The 20652-nt window shown below is 43.4% G+C and overlaps 1 protein-coding gene across 2 annotated transcripts in view; it reads right to left on the bottom strand.

Moving 5' to 3' along the window:
* The window catches only part of LOC120995820 (protein-lysine methyltransferase METTL21C-like), a 92768-nt gene that overhangs the window by 22327 nt on the left and 49789 nt on the right, over nucleotides 1-20652 (bottom strand). For both annotated transcript variants that reach the window (XM_040425254.1, XM_040425253.1), the window contains exons 2-3: nucleotides 8703-9024; nucleotides 1259-1413 (exon numbers count right to left, since the gene is read on the bottom strand). In XM_040425254.1, the coding sequence (XP_040281188.1) occupies nucleotides 1259-1413; nucleotides 8703-8877 (330 nt within the window). In that variant the 5' untranslated portion in view covers nucleotides 8878-9024. The remainder of the gene's footprint in view (nucleotides 1-1258; nucleotides 1414-8702; nucleotides 9025-20652) is intronic.

The raw sequence follows: 20652 nt of genomic DNA, 5'->3' as shown, positions 1-20652 counted from the left end.
CCTTTCTAATGAACATTTGTTCCTGATTTTTCTCCCTAGCAGTTACATACAACCCCCGCAGGCCAGGCATTGACTCATAATTTGTGGGTGTCTGTCAATAGAGGGCTGACTTAGGAGGCAATCGGAATAAAGTGGCTGACGGCACCACAGCAGTGTGAATAGTTTTTATATAGTATTCCATAGTGCAAAGAAATTTAGAGATAAATGATGAAAATGACCTCTAATTGACTGGTCAAGGAAATGGCAACTACTTCAACATGTAGTGCATGTAAAGCTCTGAAGAAGTGACTTCCCATTGAACCGTAGGGTGCATTCACACAACTGTATCCTTTTTGCGGTCCGTGTGCATCCCGCCCTTTTCGCAGACCCCATTGAAAAAAATTCATATTCTTGTTCACAAAATGGACAAGAATAGGACATGTTCTATAATTTGCGGCTTCTCTGCACAGATGCTGACAGCATGTCGGAATTTTATGTGGCCCCATAGAAATTAATGGATTTGCATGCGATCTGCAAGAAATCTCGTCTGATTGCACCCTTATCTGTACATTTTTTTTTCAACAGTTTCCAGGATACTAATGAGTGCTTCCATAATGGAAGCGCTCACTGGTACCGGAGGACCGGGAAGTGGTGAATGCAGCACTCCCCAGGCTCTGTACTCACCGATTCCTGGTCCTCTGCTCTGTGACCTCACACTGTGCACGTCAGAAAGAAGAAAAGGGCTGGATAATAGGAGCAGTGGCATCTGGAGCATTTTATTTGCAGTGGCATTTTTTATTTTATTTGCTCTGCGGCATGGGGGTCTGATCTGAGGCTTGGGGGTCTGATCTGAGTTATGGGGGTCTCATCTGAGGTATGGGCATCTGATCTGAGGTCTGATTGGGGGTCATTCACACTGGGGTCTGAGCTGAGGTCTGATTGTGGGTGTGATCTGAGGTCTTATGCGGGTCTTATTAACATTAGGGGTCTGATCTGAGGTCTGATTGAGGGTGTAATTAACATTGGAGGTCTGATTGGGGCTGTGAGCTGAGGTCTGATTAACATTGGGGGTCTGTTTAGTGGTCTGATCTGAGGTCTAAAGAATTTTTTTTTTTCCTTACTGTTTCTTACTGTCTTACTGTCCTCCTCATAAGACGCAAACCTAGATGCGTCTTATGGGCAGGTTAGTCTTATAGGGCGAAAAATACGGTATTTGTTTTAGTTACTTACACAATAATACACATAGTACACATACATGATTGACAAATGTGTTACTCACTGCTGGCCAGATCACTCCTCCGTAGTCTTCAATGGATTCCTGAACAATAATTTCATACCCTGCACACCAGAGACGTTCTTTACCAAAACAGGTGTAGACAGTGGGAGCCCATTCCTTGCGGGGTTGGACAGATTGTTCGAAGTGACATTTGACATCTATAAGAAAATACAACTTTTTGTGATAATAATGAAGGAATTGCAACTATTATACTAAACAACAAAAAACATTTCACTTGGATCACCACTTACAGGATAATGCCCTTAGGAGTAGCCCTAAGGCCTCATGCACACGACTGTAGCAGGTCCATGCTTGTATTGCAGCCCACAAACATTTACTTGAATGGGTCTGCAATCTGGAAGATACAGTGCGGTGCGGAACAGAGGCTATCGGAGGCGGATCGTGGACCCCATCTGTCGGTGCAGATCACGAACCCTATTCAAGTGAATGGGCGCATACGGCGGGCACTCTGGGACCCCAATCTGTGGTCCGCAGCACAGGTACGGCCAGTACACGGTCATGTGCATGAGGCCTTAGTCAAATCTGTTCAGTTGTCACAGAAGTTCCACACCCACTGAGTAACAGTGGGTTTACAAAGACACACATGCACATGCGCACTCACACCACAGATGTGTGCACATTTGTCTGCTACATACATACACATAACTACAGCTAACCTATATCAATGCCGGTCATAGTGTACACACACACATCCAGTAGCCCTTGACAGCACTAGAGAGGCCCACATTTTATCTACTATAGAGTCCTCATAAAGTTAAAGCCAAACATTCTCCATTGCCAATCATTTGCCCCTCCACACTCATGCCACACTCCTCTTCCACTAGGAGGAAGTTACCGATGGGCAACTAACACTGTAGATTCCTGCCCTCTACTGCAGGGCAGGAGCATTGGTTCCCACAAGGCTTAATTGACTACTGTGCCATTACCCTGGGGCACTTGCACCCTTCAAAAACTGCATTGCACCCTTCAAAAACTGCATTCAGCCCTGTATCACATACCCTCTAAACCCCTATGGTTTTTCTGTGTAAATTCCCATATCACATTTTTTAGGCACGTTGGCGTTATATGGCAATGACAAACATTTGTCACTTTTCTCACAGGGACTCAAAGTGCAAGTATAGTTGTGTGGCTGGAGCGACTCCCTGGGAAGTGGCTGTTGGGATTATTCCCCAACGTATACTTTTTTGGATCCACAGGCCTTCAGACTATGCCAGTATGATGTTATTTTCTATGCAGAGGGACACAGTAATAAATATCTGCAGTTATACATGTTTTTACCATGGAAGTCAATGGCTAGTGTACAGAGAAATTGGTGGTATACACTGAGCAATATTCTTGCCATATACCTCTGATGTCCCTAAAAAAACAAGATGTAAATAGAGCTTAAAAAGCCTCTTTCAGCATGATCAAGCCTATTAAACCAGGAATACTGCCTGGTAGGGTTGATCATGCTCAGTGCTTTAAGTGGGCCAAAAGAGGTGCCGGTACTCTATTAGGCGCCGGTGCTCCCCCCCCCCTGCACATCAGACCCCCCCATCACACACATATATATTAGTTCCTCTATGTACCAGTACAGTACCCCCCCCACCACCGCACATTCGTTCCTCTCTGTACCAGTACCCCCCTGCACATCAGACCCCCCCCCCCACTCATCACACACACACACATTAATTCCTCTCTGTACCAGTACCCCCCTGCCAGGGGGGTACTGGTACAGAGAGGAATTAATGTGTGTGTGTGTGTGTGATGAGGGGGGGTCTGATGTGCAGGGGGGTACTGGTTCAGAGAGGAACGAATGTGCGGTGGTGGGGGGGGGGGGTACTGGTACATAGAGGAACTAATATATATGTGTGTGATGGGGGGTCTGATGTGCAGAGGGGTACTGGTACAGAGAGGCACTAATGTGTGGTGGTGGTGGTGGGGGGGGGTACTGGTAAAGAGAGGAACTAATGTGTGTGATGAGGGGGGGGGGGGGTCTGATGTGCAGGGGGGTACTGGTACAGAGAGGAACGAATGTGCGGTGGTGGGGGGGGGTCCTGGTACATAGAGGAACTAATATATATGTGTGTGATGGGGGGTCTGATGTGCAGAGGGGTACTGGTACAGAGAGGCACTAATGTGTGGTGGTGGTGGGGGGGGGGTACTGGTAAAGAGAGGAACTAATGTGTGTGATGAGGGGGGGGGGGGTCTGATGTGCAGGGGGGTACTGGTACAGAGAGGAACGAATGTGCGGTGGTGGGGGGGGTCCTGGTACATAGAGGAACTAATATATATGTGTGTGATGGGGGGGTCTGATGTGCAGGGGCCCCCTACACATCAGACCCACCCATCAGACACATATATATTAGTTCCTCTATGTACCAGTACCCCCCCCCCCCCACCACCGCACATTCGTTCCTCTCTGTACCAGTACCCCCCTGCACATCAGACCCCCCCCCCCCCCCTCATCACACACATTAATTCCTCTCTGTACCAGTACCCCCCTGCCAGGGGGGGGGGGGGTACTGGTACAGAGAGGAACTAATGTGTGTGGGGGGAGGGGGGGTGCCTGTCACTCACCAGTACTCTTCAGAAGTTGGATTCCAAAGCAAAGTCGATGTTCTTTGCTGCACCGTCCGACTCCTGACTCCAAGGAGGACCAGTCACTGGTCGCCGCACTGATCGCTCCTCAGTCACAGGCGCGCGGGAAGGAGTTGACGTCACCTAACGTGAGGTCAACTCCCTGCCTGCGCCAGCCTGAGCCGTACTCTGCAACGACCCGCCCCCCTCCACTAGCTGCCCAGCCAACGACATTAGGGAGGAGATACTGCCAGCTCTCCGCTGCGCTCCGGTACCGGAAACCCACGTACTGGGCGCACGGAGAGGTGCTGGTACTCTCCAGGGCAATTTTTGGAAGTGGCGGTACTGAGTACCGCCGCGTTCCGGCCCACTTCAAGCACTGATCATGCTGATTAAAACAGTACCTTTCTTTTGTCTGTATGTTAAACAGCTGCAGAGATATCTGCATTTTCATTCGTATGCAAATTAGCATATTGGCGCACCACTGGGCGTGCTGAATCCTTGGAGCTCTGCTTTTTTAACACCCCTGTGTTGTGCACATCCTCTCTCCCCTTGATTGACAGGGCTAGACATCAGCATGCTGAGTGCAGAGCTGTGTCCTAGAGCTGTGTGCTAGCATGTACATATCATATAGACTACTTACCATGTTGAGAATGGAGGTTTTCTATGCTTAGAAAGCTAATACAGTACTGATTTATTCACAGGCACAATATATGATTATAAAGAAACTAGTAAAGGGGGGTGTGGGCTGAGCATGCTGCCGTGAGGACGCACATTGCATAGCTCCCATACCCTGGGCCCTTTCATCTCACCCTTGGCCATATCCATCCGTATTTCTGTAATTGAGGGAGGATGGTCAGACGCTCCGGTCGTCGGGGCACCTCTTTTCTGGCCCCAAAGCCCCATATTGTGCGTTACTTCAGCCAAACTCTGTCCACAGCGCGCCCGGCGGCAGATTCCAAGATAGCGCCGACTGGAGAGCGAGCAGCCACAACAGCAGCGCAGCCAAGCACCGCTAACCACAGCAGCTCCTCAACCCCAGAGCAGACGGTCCCTCGGCTCCCAGCATCAGTTTCACCGACACCGGTGCCCCTCTTTTGCATGCCTCAAGGAGAATCATTGACGGAGGACACAGCCGCCTCGCTAGGCCTGGTGAGTGACACCTCACCTGCGCACCTCTCAGATCCTCCTGTGCCCAAAACTTCCATGCTGTCGACCTCTATGAATAATGCTGGAGACATGACCTCACAGCCTAAGGATAGGTTGCACCCTCTATCCTACTGCAAGGGACTTTGTTCCGGACACCAGTCGCAGGCCCCATTCTGTGTCTGACACCATTTTAGACCACCCGTCTACCCCAGCAATCTTTCAGACCCCTACTGGCTCTGATGTCTCTGAGTCCTCATCCTCGGCCTCCTCCTCGGGCAGCAGAAGATCCAAGCGCCTGAAATTAAAGGATATCTGGACCCTCATTAGTAGCCTACCTACTAAACACGACATGTATTCCATTATTTTACGGGTTAAATCCAAGCAAGATCAGGGCATTGCGGCCATCAAGACAGACCTGTGCAATATTTTTACTCAATTATCTACTCAGGTGCAGGTCACTTCTGCATTAGAATCTCACCTTGCCACAGTTCAAGAAACTATGGCGACATAGAGGGCTTTGAACAGACAGATACTTCTACAAGTAGACGACCAAAAAATAGTGGGTCGACGCAACAATATCAAACTACGTGGGATACTAGAAGAGGTGGCCGCTTCTGACCTACAGAAAGCTGTAACCTGCATCTTCAACATCCTTCTCTCCAGATCACCAGATGCAGTGATTGGATTGGAGAAAGTACATAGAGTGTTGGGTTCCAGACAACAGGAGAACCCGGCTCCTAGAGATGTCTTATGCAGGGTTCACTTTTTCAGTGAAAAAGAGGAGATTTTACAACGGGCATGGAGACAGGGTCCTACAATGTTTGCAGGGGCTCAAATCCAACTCATACCAGATGTCTCGAGTTGAACCCTGATAATGATACGCACCTGTGGGCTCGCAGAGATTTGCTAAGTGGTGTTTATTCCACAAGTTTTGGTTACTGTTATTTTACCCGCCCTGGATTAGCTGGATCGGGTATTTGGCTTACAAAGCTACCCTATAGTGTTCTTCTTCTAAGTTCACTTTTGTGTGTTGTCTTTCCCGTCCTCTCGTTTTTCTTTCCCTTTACCCCCTCTTTCCCCGCCCCTCCTTCTTTTCATTTTTTTTTTTGAAGGATTTCTGCCATGAACTTTGCATCTATCAACACCAATGGGCTGAACACGCCAGAGAAAAGGTCCTCCATTCTCCGGCTTCTTTGGAGTAAAAAGACAGCGCAGCTAGAGCCTGCATCCCACCCTCCATGGACCTTTGGATCAACAAGGTGGAAGATATTCAGAGAATGGAGGAACTCACTGCTCTCCTGAAAAACTCCCGCGAGGCATGTATTTCGGCATGGACCCCATGGTTTGTCTTCCAGAACACACCGGAATACCAAGCTCTTTTAGCCTAATGGAGAGCTCCTTTATCATTTCATTAAAAAATAAAAAAATATTTTTTTTTTTCTCTTTCTTCTCTCCCTTGTACATACTTAATGGATTATTTATCTATTTATTTTCTTGTCCTTCCATATTCCTTCCCTCGTGTTACAGTCTGTCTCTCCCCTAATGATAACTCTGATTTTCCTTTGTTTACAATAAGTGTTTCACTTAAAAAACACTGAACAAAAATCTAAACACAACACTTTTGGTTTTGCTCCCATTTTGCATGAGCTGAACTCAAAGATCTGAAACATTTTCTACATACACAAAAGACCCATTACTCTCAAATATTGTTCACAAATCTGAGCACTTCTCCTTTGCTGAGATAATCCATCCCACGTCACAGGTGTGGCACATCAAGGTGTTAATTAGACAGCATGAATATTGCACAGGTGTGCCTTAGACTGTCCACAATAAAATGCCACTCTGAAATGTGCACAGTTTTGCCTTACTGAGGGGGTGGGGGGGTCAGAAAACCAGTCAGTATCTGGTGTGGCCACCATTTGGTATTGAAGAGGAGTGGACCAACATTCTACAGGCTACAATCAACAACCTGATCAATTCTATGCGACGGAGATGTGTTGCACTGCGTGAGGCAAATGGTGGCCACACGAGGTACTGACTGGTTTTCTGACCCCCCCCCCCTACCCCCCCAGTAACGCAAAACTGTGCACATTTCAGTGGCCTTTTATTGTGGGCAGTCTAAGACACACCTGTGCAACATTCATGCTGTCTAATCAGCACCTTGATATGCCACACCTGTGAGGTGGGATGGATTATCTCGGCAAAGGAGAAGTGCTCACTAACACAGATCTAGACAGATTTGTGAGCAATATTTGAGAGTAATGGGTCTTTTGTGTATGTAGAAAATGGTTCAGATGTTTGAGTTCAGCTCATGCAAAATGGGAGCAAAACCGAAAGTGTTGCGTTTATATTTTTGTTCAGTGTATATATAACTTAATAGATTATTTGTAAATATATTGTGTCTATCTATCTATAATCTTCTGTCTATCTATCAATCTATCTATCTATAATATTCTGTCTATCTATCTATCTATCTATCTATCTATCTATCTATAATCTATCTATCTATCTACAATAAGCAAAATATTCAGGCAGCACAGCAAGCGACAAGTAGAAAAGGGGTGCCAGCGGCTGTAAAGGCGATCCACCAACCATATAACGAGTAGAAAAACGAACTCCACTGCACTTCCCAAAAAAAACGTGTGTTTATTCACCAAATAGCAGCAATGTTTCAGTCGTCTCAATGGGACCTTTCTCAAGCAGTGACAACTTGAGAAAGGTCCCATTGAGAGGACTGAAACGTTGCTGCTATTTGGTGAATAAACACACGTTTTTTGGGGGGAAGTGCCGTGGAGTTCGTTTCTCTATCTGTCTATCTATCTGTCTATCTATCTATCTGTCTATCTATCTATCTGTCTATCTATCTATCTATCTATCTATCTTATATCTATCTATCTACACTATCTATCTATCTCATATATCCACTAAAGAAATAAGTCAGAAAATTCAGCTTTCCCACAAACCTCTTCCATATTCTGTACATTGTATACTGGTCACACTAGTTACAGGACTCGGTATTATTACTCAGCTTTTCACAGATTCTGAATGACATGAACCTGCATTGTCAAGGAATTCACGTTTGTCACATTGTCGTGTACTATGCCATTTTGGGTCTGTGAAAAGCTGTAGGTGACATCTCATTTCATTACTGTAAAAGCTATCATGTGGGGCAGACAGCTCAGTAAATGGCCAGGAAAACTCAAGCTGACGATTAAAGTGTTCAAGACAGTAAAATTTGAACATACAGTACATAAAATTTCTAGGTGGATTTTTGGTGGAATGCTGATGTCTAATAGAAAACTGATCTAATATTCTGGGGAAATAATACAGTGCATCATTAATGATCACTATGAAGCCACCCTGAGGCTCATCATCATTCCTGGGGCATAGATTCCAGATCTGCATGGCCTCATTACCATCCAGGAACAGCCTCCATGTTTACCCAGGACTCTTCATCACTGTGCCTGAAGCTGGTAGACCAAGTTCTGGTGGCATCTACAAGTAGTCTGCAGCCCTGTGATCTGCGGCTCCTGTTGGCCAGCCTCTAGGCTTCTACATGCTTTATGAATACATAAAGTCAGACCATGGATGGAGGAATTATTATCTGGAGGGTAGTATTGGGGTCCAGTATGGATGTCCTGGGGGCTCCTCACCCTGCAGTGATCAGAGAAGGCAGATGCATCAGCTTGTGGAGGGGGTGAGGTCACTGTGCACTTACCCTTCTCATCGCCCCCCAGTGCAGGGGTCTGGGGAGACTGGGGCTCTGGCACATCCTGCTGCTCTCCTTCCTCATCACCCACAGTTTCATCAGCTCCCTCCCTGCTGTCCTCCTCCTCTGCAGCGGGGAGCTCAGGCTGCACACAGGGCACACACTCCAAACACTCAGCATCCATAGCAAGTCCCTGAAGCCAGGGTGGAAGACGGGCAGGCTGCGGGATCAGACGGAGCTCCTCATCCTCTTATCCTGTGTGGAGGGAGGGCGTCATCTGCTCCTGTCCTGGAGGAGGGGGGACCCTCTGATTACTGAGCTGGTCCAAGTCCTGCAGGAGACACAATGGAATAGGGGCTGGCATCAGTCAGCTCTGAGGAGACACGTGCTGGCACCAGAGTCTGTAGTCTTCCAGGAGCTCTGCTGGACGTGGGGATGGCCTTTATAGGAGGTATAGGAATTAGCCTTATTATAGTCTGCAACAGCACAGTGAAGATCGACCTATCTTCTATCTACAGTATCTATCTATCTATCTATTATCTATCTATCTATCTATCTATCTATCTATCTATCTATTATCTATCTATCTATCTATCTATCTATCTATCTATCCATCCATCTATTATCTATCTATCTACAGTATCTATCTTCTATCTACAGTATCTATCTATCTGTCTATCTATCTATCTATCTATCCATCCATCTATTATCTATCTATCTATCTATATATCTTCTATCTATCCATCCATTATCTATCTATCTATCTATCTATCTATCTATCTATCTATCTATCTATCCATCCATCTATTATCTATCTATCTACAGTATCTATCTATCTATCTATCTATCTATCTATCTATCTATCTATCTATCTATCTTCTATCCATCCATCTATTATCTATCTATCTATCTATCTATCTATCTTCTATCTATCCATCCATTATCTATCTATCTATCTATCTATCTATCTATCTATCTATCTACTATTATCTATCTATCTATCCATCCATTATCTATCTATCTTCTATCTATCTTCTATCTACAGTATCTATCTATCCATCCATTATCTATTTATCTACAGTATCTATCTATCTATCTATCTATTTATCCATCCATTATCTATCTGTCTATCTATCTATCTATCTACCTGTCTATCTATCTATCTATCTATCTATCTATCTATCTATCTATCTATCTATTTATCCATCCATTATCCATCTATCTGTCTATCTATCCATCCATTATCTATCTATCTTCTATCTACAGTATCTATGTAATATCTATCTATCCATCCATCTTTTATCTATCTTCTATCCACAGTTTCTATCTATCTATCTATCTATCTATCTATCTATCTATCTATCCATCCATCTATTATCTATCTATCTATCTATCTTCTATCTATCTATCCATCCATTATCTATCTATCTATCTATCTATCTATCTATCTATCTATACATCCATTATCTATCTACAGTATCTATCTATCTCCTATCTATCTATCTATCTATCTATCTATCTATCTATCTATCTATCTTCTATCTATCCATCCATTATCTATCTATCTATCTATCTATCTATCTATCTATCTATCTATCCATCCATTATCTATCTATATATTTATCCATCCATTATCTGTCTATCTATCTATCTATCTATCTATCTATCTATCTATCTATCTATCTATCTATCTATCCATCATCTATCTATTTATCCATCCATTATCTATCTGTCTGTCTATCTATCTATCCATCCATTATCTATCTATCTATCTATACATCTATTGTATCTATCTATCTATCCTTCTACCTATCTATCTATCTATCTATCTATCTATCTATCTATCTATCTATCTATCTATCTATCCATCATCTATCTATTTATCCATCCATTATCTATCTATCTGTCTATCTATCCATCCATTATCTATCTATCTATCTTCTATCTACAGTATCTATGTAATATCTATCTATCCATCCATCTTTTATCTATCTTCTATCCACAGTTTCTATCTATCTATCTAAAAATAAAAATCAGAGCAGCACCAACAGTAGTAAAGCAGTAAACGAAGTGCCAGCAGTCAGATGCATACCAACATCAACGACAAATAGGAAAAGATGAACCTCAGCACATCCAATTGGCAAAATTGTGTGTCCTTTTCACCAAATGATGTGCTGCGGTTCGTCTTTTCCTATCTATCTATCTATCTATCTATCTATCTATCTATCTATCTATCTATCTATCATCTATGCTGTATATATATTTGCCAATCATGTGTTCAGCATTGCTGAGTCATATTACTTATGAACCCTATGGCAGTAGTGGCGAACCTGTGGCACGGGTGCCAGAGGTGGCACTCAGATCCCTCTCTGTGGGCACCTGGGACCTGGAAAAAGTCTATGGTGTATCAATATGCCTACCATTCATCAGCACAGGGCGCACTATGAACAGCATGGGCAGAGCATTGAACGTAGGCTGGCTATTATAGCTAAATGATAATGTACATGGAAGATATGATATATTGGACTGTAGTGTTCAGGCTATATTGCTGTGTTACCACTTAGTGATAAATAAGTGGGTTTTGGGTTGCAGTTTTGGCACTCGGTCTGTAACAAGTTCGCCATTGCTGTCCTATGGAGTGTAAAAAGCAGAAGCACATGTTTGCATTGCTATCTTATCCCTACTTTGAAGTATAACAATTAAGGGCTTCTTCACATCTTCGTTGGGGGCTCCATTTGGAGTCTCCTTCGCAGATTGCATCAAAAAGTCCAGACAAAAAAATTCCTACATGCAGAAAAAAAGCAGGACCCCGAATCGAAAGTGAACAGACTCCATTGTAGTTTCAGTAAGGGGCAGTTCACATCACGTTTTCTCCCATGTTTAACATATACATTGGGGGAAGAATGACGTAAAAGTGTAGCACACTATGATTTTCCTTCATGTAGAATACAGCAAAAAAATAAAGAAAAAAAACGTATACATTAAAGCCTCATGCACACAACCATTGTTTGTCTCCGCATCCGTTCCGCCGATTTTAGCGTTACAGATGCGGACCCATTCATTTCTATGGAGCTGTTGAAAATGCAGATAGTGCACCGTTTGCCATCCGCGTCCGTGAGCCGTGGTTCCAGTCCGTCAAAAAAATATAACCTGTCCTATTCTTGTCCGCGGAAAACGGTTCGCGGACCCATTCAATTCAATGGGACCACTAAAAAACGCGGAGGCACACAAGATTGTCATCCGCGTTCACGCGTCCGCGTCCGTTTTATTCCTATCATTTGCATGGCAAACCTGTCTTAGACTGTTTTTTACCTTCCTTTATGTCTGGTGGTCCTCCAAAAATAAAGGAAGACAGACGGAAACAAAAATGGAAACGGATCACGGAACAACGGAACCCCATTTTGCGGAACGGAACACAACAACGGTCGTGTGCATGAGGCCTAAAAGGCATGAGAAAACAGACGTTTCTTCCAGTAGTCATGATGTTACTGTTTGTGAAACTACAGTAGATCTACTGTGCTACAAGCTCCCTAGACTATATATTCTCTGTGGCTCCTGTACCCCAGGGGGTTCACACCATGTTTCTAGGGGTGCTGATGCTGTCCTCAGGCAGTACTTTTAATCGGTGCAGCACAGTATATGATAACAGCTTTGGGGATACTTTGATATTTAAATTAAAGGGAGTCTGTCACCACAATTTGCCCTTATAGACCACTTACATAGCACTGTAGCATAACTATAGATCAGTCAAATGGTACCTTTGTCTTTTTGTTTGGATGTTCACCAGGGGCAAAAACTGAGTTTTATTCATATGTAAATGAGGGCTCGCAAGTGCCCAGGGGCAACGTTCGGGCTGTAAGTGCCCAGGCCGCTCTTCCTTCTTCTCACATAACCCCTCCCCAGCCTGTTGCTTGGCCCGCCCTGTAAGCCTCTTACGTCATCCAGTGTACTGGCCAATATCCCGCCCGCGCATGCGCACTGCATGGAATGATGCTGCTGCCCACAATGGTCATGACAGTGCGCATGCGCCGGCAGGGTGTCGGCCAGTACACTGGATGACGTAAGAGGCTTACAAGGCGGGCCAAGCAACAGGCTGGGGAGGGGTTATGTGAGAAGAAGGAAGAGCGGCCTGGGCACTTACAGCCCGAACGTTGCCCCTGGGCACTTGCGAGCCCTCATTTACATATGAATAAAACTCAGTTTTTGCCCCTGGTGAACATCCAAACAAAAAGACAAAGGTACCATTTGACTAATCTATAGTTATGCTATAGTGCTGTGTAAGTGGTCTATAAGGGCAAATTGTGGTGACAGACTCCCTTTAAAGGTTTTATCCTTTATTGGATGAACTGTCCTCATTTAATTAGAACAATGTGGCATTTACAAGCAGGATTATAAAAAATAAAATGGCTGCACACCATTATACATACAAACAATATAGCTAAGAAATGGGGGTCATTCTAAATAAAAGTGGTACAATACTGACTATAATGGAAGCTCTTAGCGCACATATTTGATCAAACGTGTGTCGGGCCCATCTGCCAGGCGTCAAGGTGGCTTCCGCAGAAGATGTGTTGTGGATTATTGCAATTGTATCTGATGCTTAATAAAATAAAATATTAAGAAAAACAATGAAGAAGATGCAACGCTTGCACAAGCACCTCAGGGTGGTTGACAAGGGTGCAGAGAGTTATCCTGTCTTGCAGACCTATTAGATACTTTCAACTTACCTTACACCATTTATTGTTGGTTAACTCTGTGGCAAAATTTGCCCTATCTTTGCATGTCTTATTTTAAGCTTCGCCCTTCCTGGTAAGCAATGCGCCTTGTCTAGGGCGTTTTTTACTTGTTTTACCTGAATTGAATTTTAACTGCAGAATGGAAAATCTAGTTGTAGCTGAACTGAAGTTTGCTTAGAACAGAAAATGAATTTAGTAAATTGTTTAAGATGTATGATTCCTGAACATATGTTATAACATTTAAAACACACATAGAAGTTGGACGTCCCCTGTATGGCTATATGGCATATTTTACAGTACAGAAATATTTCACATTATTGCCCCGCGAATTAGCACCTCAATGCAGCACATAAATATAATGAAACCTTAATATGAGTATGAAGTAACAGTGCTGCCTCAGCAAATCTCCAGTGAAGGGCTCTAAAGTAGCTAAAAAAATGACAGACATGGCAACACCGTGCATTGGATATACTGTATATGTTATGTTTCCAACACTTTGTACTCATCTTTTCCAACACAGTAAATGAATAAACATGCAAATAGGTTCATTATGCAGGGCATCCTAAATGAGTTGTGGCCATCGACTAGATTGTGATCTATCAGTACAGCTTAAAGTGTAACTGTATATATATATATATATATATATATATACAGTGCTGCCCATAATTATTCATACCCCTGGCAAATTTTGACTTAAAGTTACTTTTATTCAACCAGCAAGTAATTTTTTGACGGGAAATGACATACCGTATTTTTCGCCGTATAAGACGCACCGGCACATAAGACGCACCTAGGTTTTTGAGGAGGAAAATAAGAAAAAAAATATTTTGAACCAAAAGGTGTGCTTTTGAACTAATTGTGGTCTGTGGATGGCACTGTTATGGGGGATCTGTGGATGGCACTGTTATGGGGGATCTGTGGGTGACACTTATGGGGGATCTGTGGGTGACACTTATGGGGGATCTGTGGGTGACACTTATGGGGGATCTGTGGGTGACACTTATGGGGGATCTGTGGGTGACACTTATGGGGGATCTGTGGGTGACACTTATGGGGGATCTGTGGGTGGCTCTTATTGGGGTCTCTGGATGGCACTGTTATGAGGATCTGTGGATGACAGTTATGGGGGGGATCTGTGGATGACACATATATAGCATCTTATGCTATGTGTCATCCACAGATCCCCTCCATAAGTGTCCCTGTAGTGAATGACCCTCAATACAGGGGCTGGGGGCCGGCATCTGCTTTTATAATGACAGCGGGGCCCGTGCAGTGACTGTATTCTACTACACGGGCCCCGCTCACTGTATATTATTGTATCTCTAATAGTAAATTGTTATGCATATAATCCCATAATGAGCTCTGTGTATTACTTACAACTACAGTACAAGCGCTCGCCGCTCGGTAGGTAGCAGAGAGGAGGGAGGAGGCAGGCCGGGAGGACGGGCTCTGGCAGAGTGAGTCATACGTCACGCGCCTGCTTCATCCATAAAGTAGGCGGCGCAGGCGCGTGACGTATGACTCACTCTGCCAGAGCCCGTCCTCCCCGCCTGCCTCCTCCCTCCTCTCTGCTACCTACCGAGCGGCGAGCGCTTGTACTGTAGTTGTAAGTAATACACAGCGCTCATTATGGGATTATATGCATAACAATTTACTATTAGAGATACAATAATATACAGTGAGCGGGGACCGTGTAGTAGAATACAGTCACTGCACGGGCCCCGCTGTCATTATAAAAGCAGATGCCGGCCCCCAGCCCCTCCTCCCTCACAGCTGATACACCCACTGCACGGCATCGCGGCGGGTGTATCATTGAAAACTCGGCAAAATCAGCAGCATTCGCCGTATAAGACGCACTGCTATTTTCCCCCCACTTTTGGGGGGGAAAAAGTGCGTCTTATACGGCGAAAAATACGGTAGGTGTCTCCCAAAAGATAATAAAGACGATGCACAAGAGGCATTATTGTGGGGGAAAAAAACATTTCTCAGCTTTTATTTCCATTTGAGCAAAAAATACAAGATGTTCCGCACTGTGGAAAATCTCAGAGGACGAGGTCGGAAGCCAAAAGTGACACCTGTGCTGGCCAGGAGGATAGTTAGAGAGGTGAAAAAGAATCCAAGGATCACCACCAGGGCCATCCTGGTGAATCTGGGCTCTGCTGGTGGCAATGTCTCAAGGCAGACAATCCAACGAACACTGCACACTGCTGGGTTCCACTTCTCCAGATAAGGCACACAAAAGCTCGCTTTGCCTTTGCAAAAGCTCATCTGGACAAAGAAGAAGACTTCTGGTCTTCTGTGTTATGGTCAGATGAAACAAAAATGTAATTGTTTGGTCACAATGATGTTTCCTTCATTTGGCGTAAAAAAGGAGAAACCTTCAACCCAAAGAACACCATCCCCACTGTCAAACATGGTGGTGGGAACCTAATGCTTTGGGGGTGTTTTTCAGCCAATGGACCAGGGAACCTAATCACAGTAAACGGCACCATGAAAAAAGAGCAATACATGAGGATTCTCAACGACAACATCAGGCAGTCTGCAGAGAAACTTGGCCTTGGGCACCAGTGGACATTTCAGCATGACAATGACCCAAAACACACAGCAAAAGTGATGAAGAAATGGTTAGCAGACAACAACATTAACGTTTTGGAGTGGCCCAGCCAGGGTCCAGACTTGAATCCAATTGAGAATCTGTGGAGGAAGCTAAAGATCAGGGTGATGGCAAGAAGACCCTCCAACCTGAAAGATTTGGAGCTCATTGCTAAAGATGAATGGGCAAAAATACCCGTGGAGACATGCAAAAAGCTGGTCTGCAATTATAGGAAGCATTTGGTTGCTGTAATAGCCAATAAAGGCTTTTCTACTGATTATTGAGAAGGGTATGAATCATTTTGTCCTGGACAATTTTTGCTCAAATGTAAATAAAAGCTGAGAAATGTTTTTTTTCCACAATGATGCCTCTTGTACGTCGTCTTATTATCTTTTGGGAGACACCTATGTCATTTCCCGTCAAAAAATTACTTGCTGGTTGAATAAAAGTAACTTTTTTTTTAATATAAATATTTCTTTATTGTTTTCTAAGAAGGAGGACAATAGCATATAAAGGTATAAGATATCAATGTCTACATGGATGTATTACAAAGATCTAACACGGCAAAAAAAAAAAATACATAAAGCTAAAACATTGAGATCTCAGATACATAAGAAAAAGAAGAAACAAAAAAGGAATAATACTTATGTCCCCCCCCCACCGTATTCCCACCCATACCCAAACCCCCCACCCCACCCCAACCCCCCACCCCACCACGGTTGTCGTCAGGGTAGTGGGCGATTCCCACCAGCTTTTCTGTTATAACCCGTACAATTCGTACGAGGGCAATTTATACATACAGTCCTTATTAATCCCACCCCAACCAGATCTTATCCCATAAATTCCGTTGTTTTCCCTCTTTGTATTTAATGCGTTCAAATTCCTTTATTCTGCACATATATCTTTTCCATTCTTCCAGGACTGGGGCCTTGTCCAGCCCCCAGTTCCTGAGAAATAAGACCTTGGCCAATAATAGCCCCTTCAACCACCAAAGGTGTTGACCTTTTGAGATCTTGTTTTTACTATCCTGGGTAAATATACCTAATATGGCGAATCTAATTGTGGGTACCAGTTTTGTAGTACCTCTTAACCTTATTGCCTGAAATATACTTTGCCAAAAGCTGTTAATAGCCGGACAACTCCATAGCATATGAATATATCCAGCTTCAGGACATAGACACTTCAGACAACAAATTTCTTTCTCTTTATTCTTGTACATTTTAGAAAGGAGCGCCAGAGTATAGTATAGCCGATGTACAATTTTAAACTGTATCAACCGGTGTTGACTGGAGAGGGAGGCTTTTTTAATATTTTGATATGCTTCTCCCCACTGAAGTGAATTACGTGTCCCTAGATCCGCTTCCCATTTTCCCACACTTTTGAATTTGGTGACCGTAACTAATTCCTTTTGTAATCTGGTGTATATTTGTGAGACTTTCATTTTGTTGGCAAATGACGTGTAGCAAAAATCTAAAAGTGATTGCGTAACAGTTTTTTGGAGAATTTTATTGCTCGTGTGTTCAAATGCGTGCTTAAGTTGGGCGTATCTAAAACGATTTAAAACCGTGATTGGTGTGTCGTGAAATAATTCCAATATGGATTTTAGTTTACCTATTGTGCAAATGTGTGACACCATAGTGATACCTCTCCGACTCCAGTAATTATTTTCATTTAAAGCCAAAAACTCGTTTAGAAATATGTTGTCCCAAAGAGGGGTAAAATGTAAAGCATATGTAACCTTCAAAATTGACTTTATCCTATTCTATACTTTCTGGAGCATTATGCTTATAGGGCAGGTATTTTCTCTGCCACCTAAACAGCCGGCTTTAAGTGTACTAAATATGTTCTGTATGGGGCGATTGTGTTTTTCAATGAGGTACGATATTAAGGAACTTTCCCCGGAATTGATACACCATTGTAATTGTGAACACAAATAGTATCCCTGAAAATATGGTATGGCCAAAGTAACTTTAAGTAAAGATTTGCCAGGGGTATGAATAATTATGGGCAGCAATGTATATATATATATATATAAATAATATTTTTTATTTGCTAGTTTTTTAGAGCTAGGCATGTATACCTGAGTTAGGCCAATTTCACACTAGCGTTAATATTTTCCGGTATTGAGATCCGTCTTAGGGTCTCAATACCGGAAATAAACGCTTCAGTTTTGTACCCATTCATTGTCAATGAGGACAAAACGTAACTGAACACAACGGAATGCTCCAAAATGTATTCTGTTCCGTTCTCATACTGGAGAGCAAACCGCAGCATGCTGCGGTTTGCTTTGCGTCCCCGGATGCGGAGCAAGTCAACGGGGACGGATCCGTTTTCTCTGACACAATAGAAAACTGATCTGTTCTCCATTGACTTTCAATGGAGTTCATAATGGATTCCATCTTGGGTATGTTAAAGATAATACAACCCGATCCATTCATAACGGATACAGATGGTTGTATTATCAGTAATGGAAGCGTTTTTGCTGAACCCTGCCGGATCCAGCAAAAATGCTAGTGTGAAAGTAGCCAGTTTGTCAATGATTGCCAAAATATCTGTAATTACCTTACAATAACAGCTTTCATTAATGTCCCCTATGCCTTTCCATTGGTCCCTTAAAAGAGCATTGATATGTCTTACCTGTCTTCCCTTTAGTGTAAACAGAAGACAGAGGGGCAGTCCTCCACACTACATGCCTGTATAGTATCAGGCTTCAGAGTGAGGAGGCGTGTCTCTCAGTAATCCAATCTGATTGGCTGGCAGGAAGCTGCTGGCTACAGCAAGTGTGTATAGGAAGTGAGGGAAGGCAGATTTGGCCTCAGAGAACTGGCAGAAGAACCATCTTGAGAAGATCCTCATAATGCATGGTTCAAAACAGCAGCCAGTCTGCAGTCTGAAGCATCAGACACAGGAGTCTGGCAGCTGGACAGAAGCTAGATGAGTGATGAGACATCCCTGGATAGCGCGATGGTGGTGGGCACGGAGTGGTCTCATCCATCCACAAAACATTGTTCCAATAGCATTCTGGCTTGTCCAGGTGATCTTCAGTTAACTTCAGCAAACTGCAGTTTGCTAAACAACAATGTTATTTTTGGAGAGCAGCATCCTGCAATGCACACCATTGCTGTTCAGTGTCCTCCTGATGGTACATATTTACATGAACTAATCTGAGGAAAGCCTTTAGTTGTTTAGACCAGTGTTTCCCAACCAGTGTGCCTCCAGCTGTTGCAAAACTACAACTCCCAGCATGATCAGACAGCCTTTGGCTGTGCGGGCATGCTGGGAGTTGTAGTTTTGCAATAGCTGGAGGCACACTGGTTGGGAAACACTGGTTTAGACATTACCTTGAGTTCCTTTTTAACCTCACAGATTATTACAACCTTCTTCTTGGCATGATCTGTGTTGGTGACCACTCTTGATGACGGTAATAATGGTCTTCAATTTCCACATTTGAATTTGTACACAATCTGTCTGACTGTGGATTAGTGGAGTAAAAACTCTGTAGAGATGATTTTGTAACCTTTTCCACCCCGATGAGCATCAACAACTCTTCTTCTGAGATCCTCAGAAATCTCTTTGTTCATGCCGTGATACACTTTTACAAATGTATGTTGTGAAGCTCAGATTTTGATAGATTCCTTTTAAAAACAAAATAAAACAGCTCACCCACTCACACCTGATTGTCATCCCATTGATTGAAAACACCTGAATCTAATTTCACCTTCAAATTATCTGCTAATCCTAAAGGTTCCTCAATAAATAAATGACCAAGTTTAATATTTTTGACTTGACTCATTTGTTTGATTTGGCAATCTTCTTTGGCAATATCTAGTGTTAGGACTTGTGTGAAAATCTAATAGAATTTTAGGTCAAATTTAAGCAGACATATAGAAAATTCTGAAGGGTTCGCAAACTTTTAAGCACCACTATATATGGGCACTACAGAAACAAGTTACTGTGAAAGTTTCATAAAGAGATTACCTTTTATTTTTCCGTTCTCTCAAATACTTTTTACTTTAATGTTACTATAACAAACCAGTCTCTAAGAACAATGGCTCCTCTCTTTTCATTTACAGCCAACTTTTTTTTTTTGAATCAGATCTTTTTTATTGAGCGTTTACCATGTAAATACATTGTTGTACAGATCTTACAAAAAAAGGGATATACAGACATAACTTTTATAATGCTGACATCAATCAGGCTACCAAACAATCAGCAATACTCTAATTTTCACCCTTCGCCCCACCCTTCCCCTCGCGCCCCCCTGTAGCACAGAAGTATAAAAATACAATATTAGACATTGTTATTCAGACGTCGAAATGACAGCCAGGGTTCCCATAATTTCTCAAACTTTGATGGGCATCTACGCTTCTGGTATACCACCCGTTCATAACTTAACATCGTGTCTACTGCACCTAAGAATTCACCTAAGGTGGGCGGCGCTGTCTGTATCCAATGCAAGGCAATTAATTTCCTAGCTACATATAGCACTCTGCCTATCGCTATTTTATGTACCTGACTAGTGGACAGTTCAGAGACATAACCCAGCACACACACTCTACGGTCAAGCGCTATCCGTACCTCGTATACGTCATGTATAGTCTGAGTTAGCATTTTCCAGTATCTCCCTAGC

The sequence above is a fragment of the Bufo bufo genome, chromosome 3 (genome assembly GCF_905171765.1).
Source record: "Bufo bufo chromosome 3, aBufBuf1.1, whole genome shotgun sequence".
Lineage (NCBI taxonomy): Eukaryota > Metazoa > Chordata > Amphibia > Anura > Bufonidae > Bufo > Bufo bufo.
This window is presented reverse-complemented; position numbering and strand designations above follow the sequence as displayed.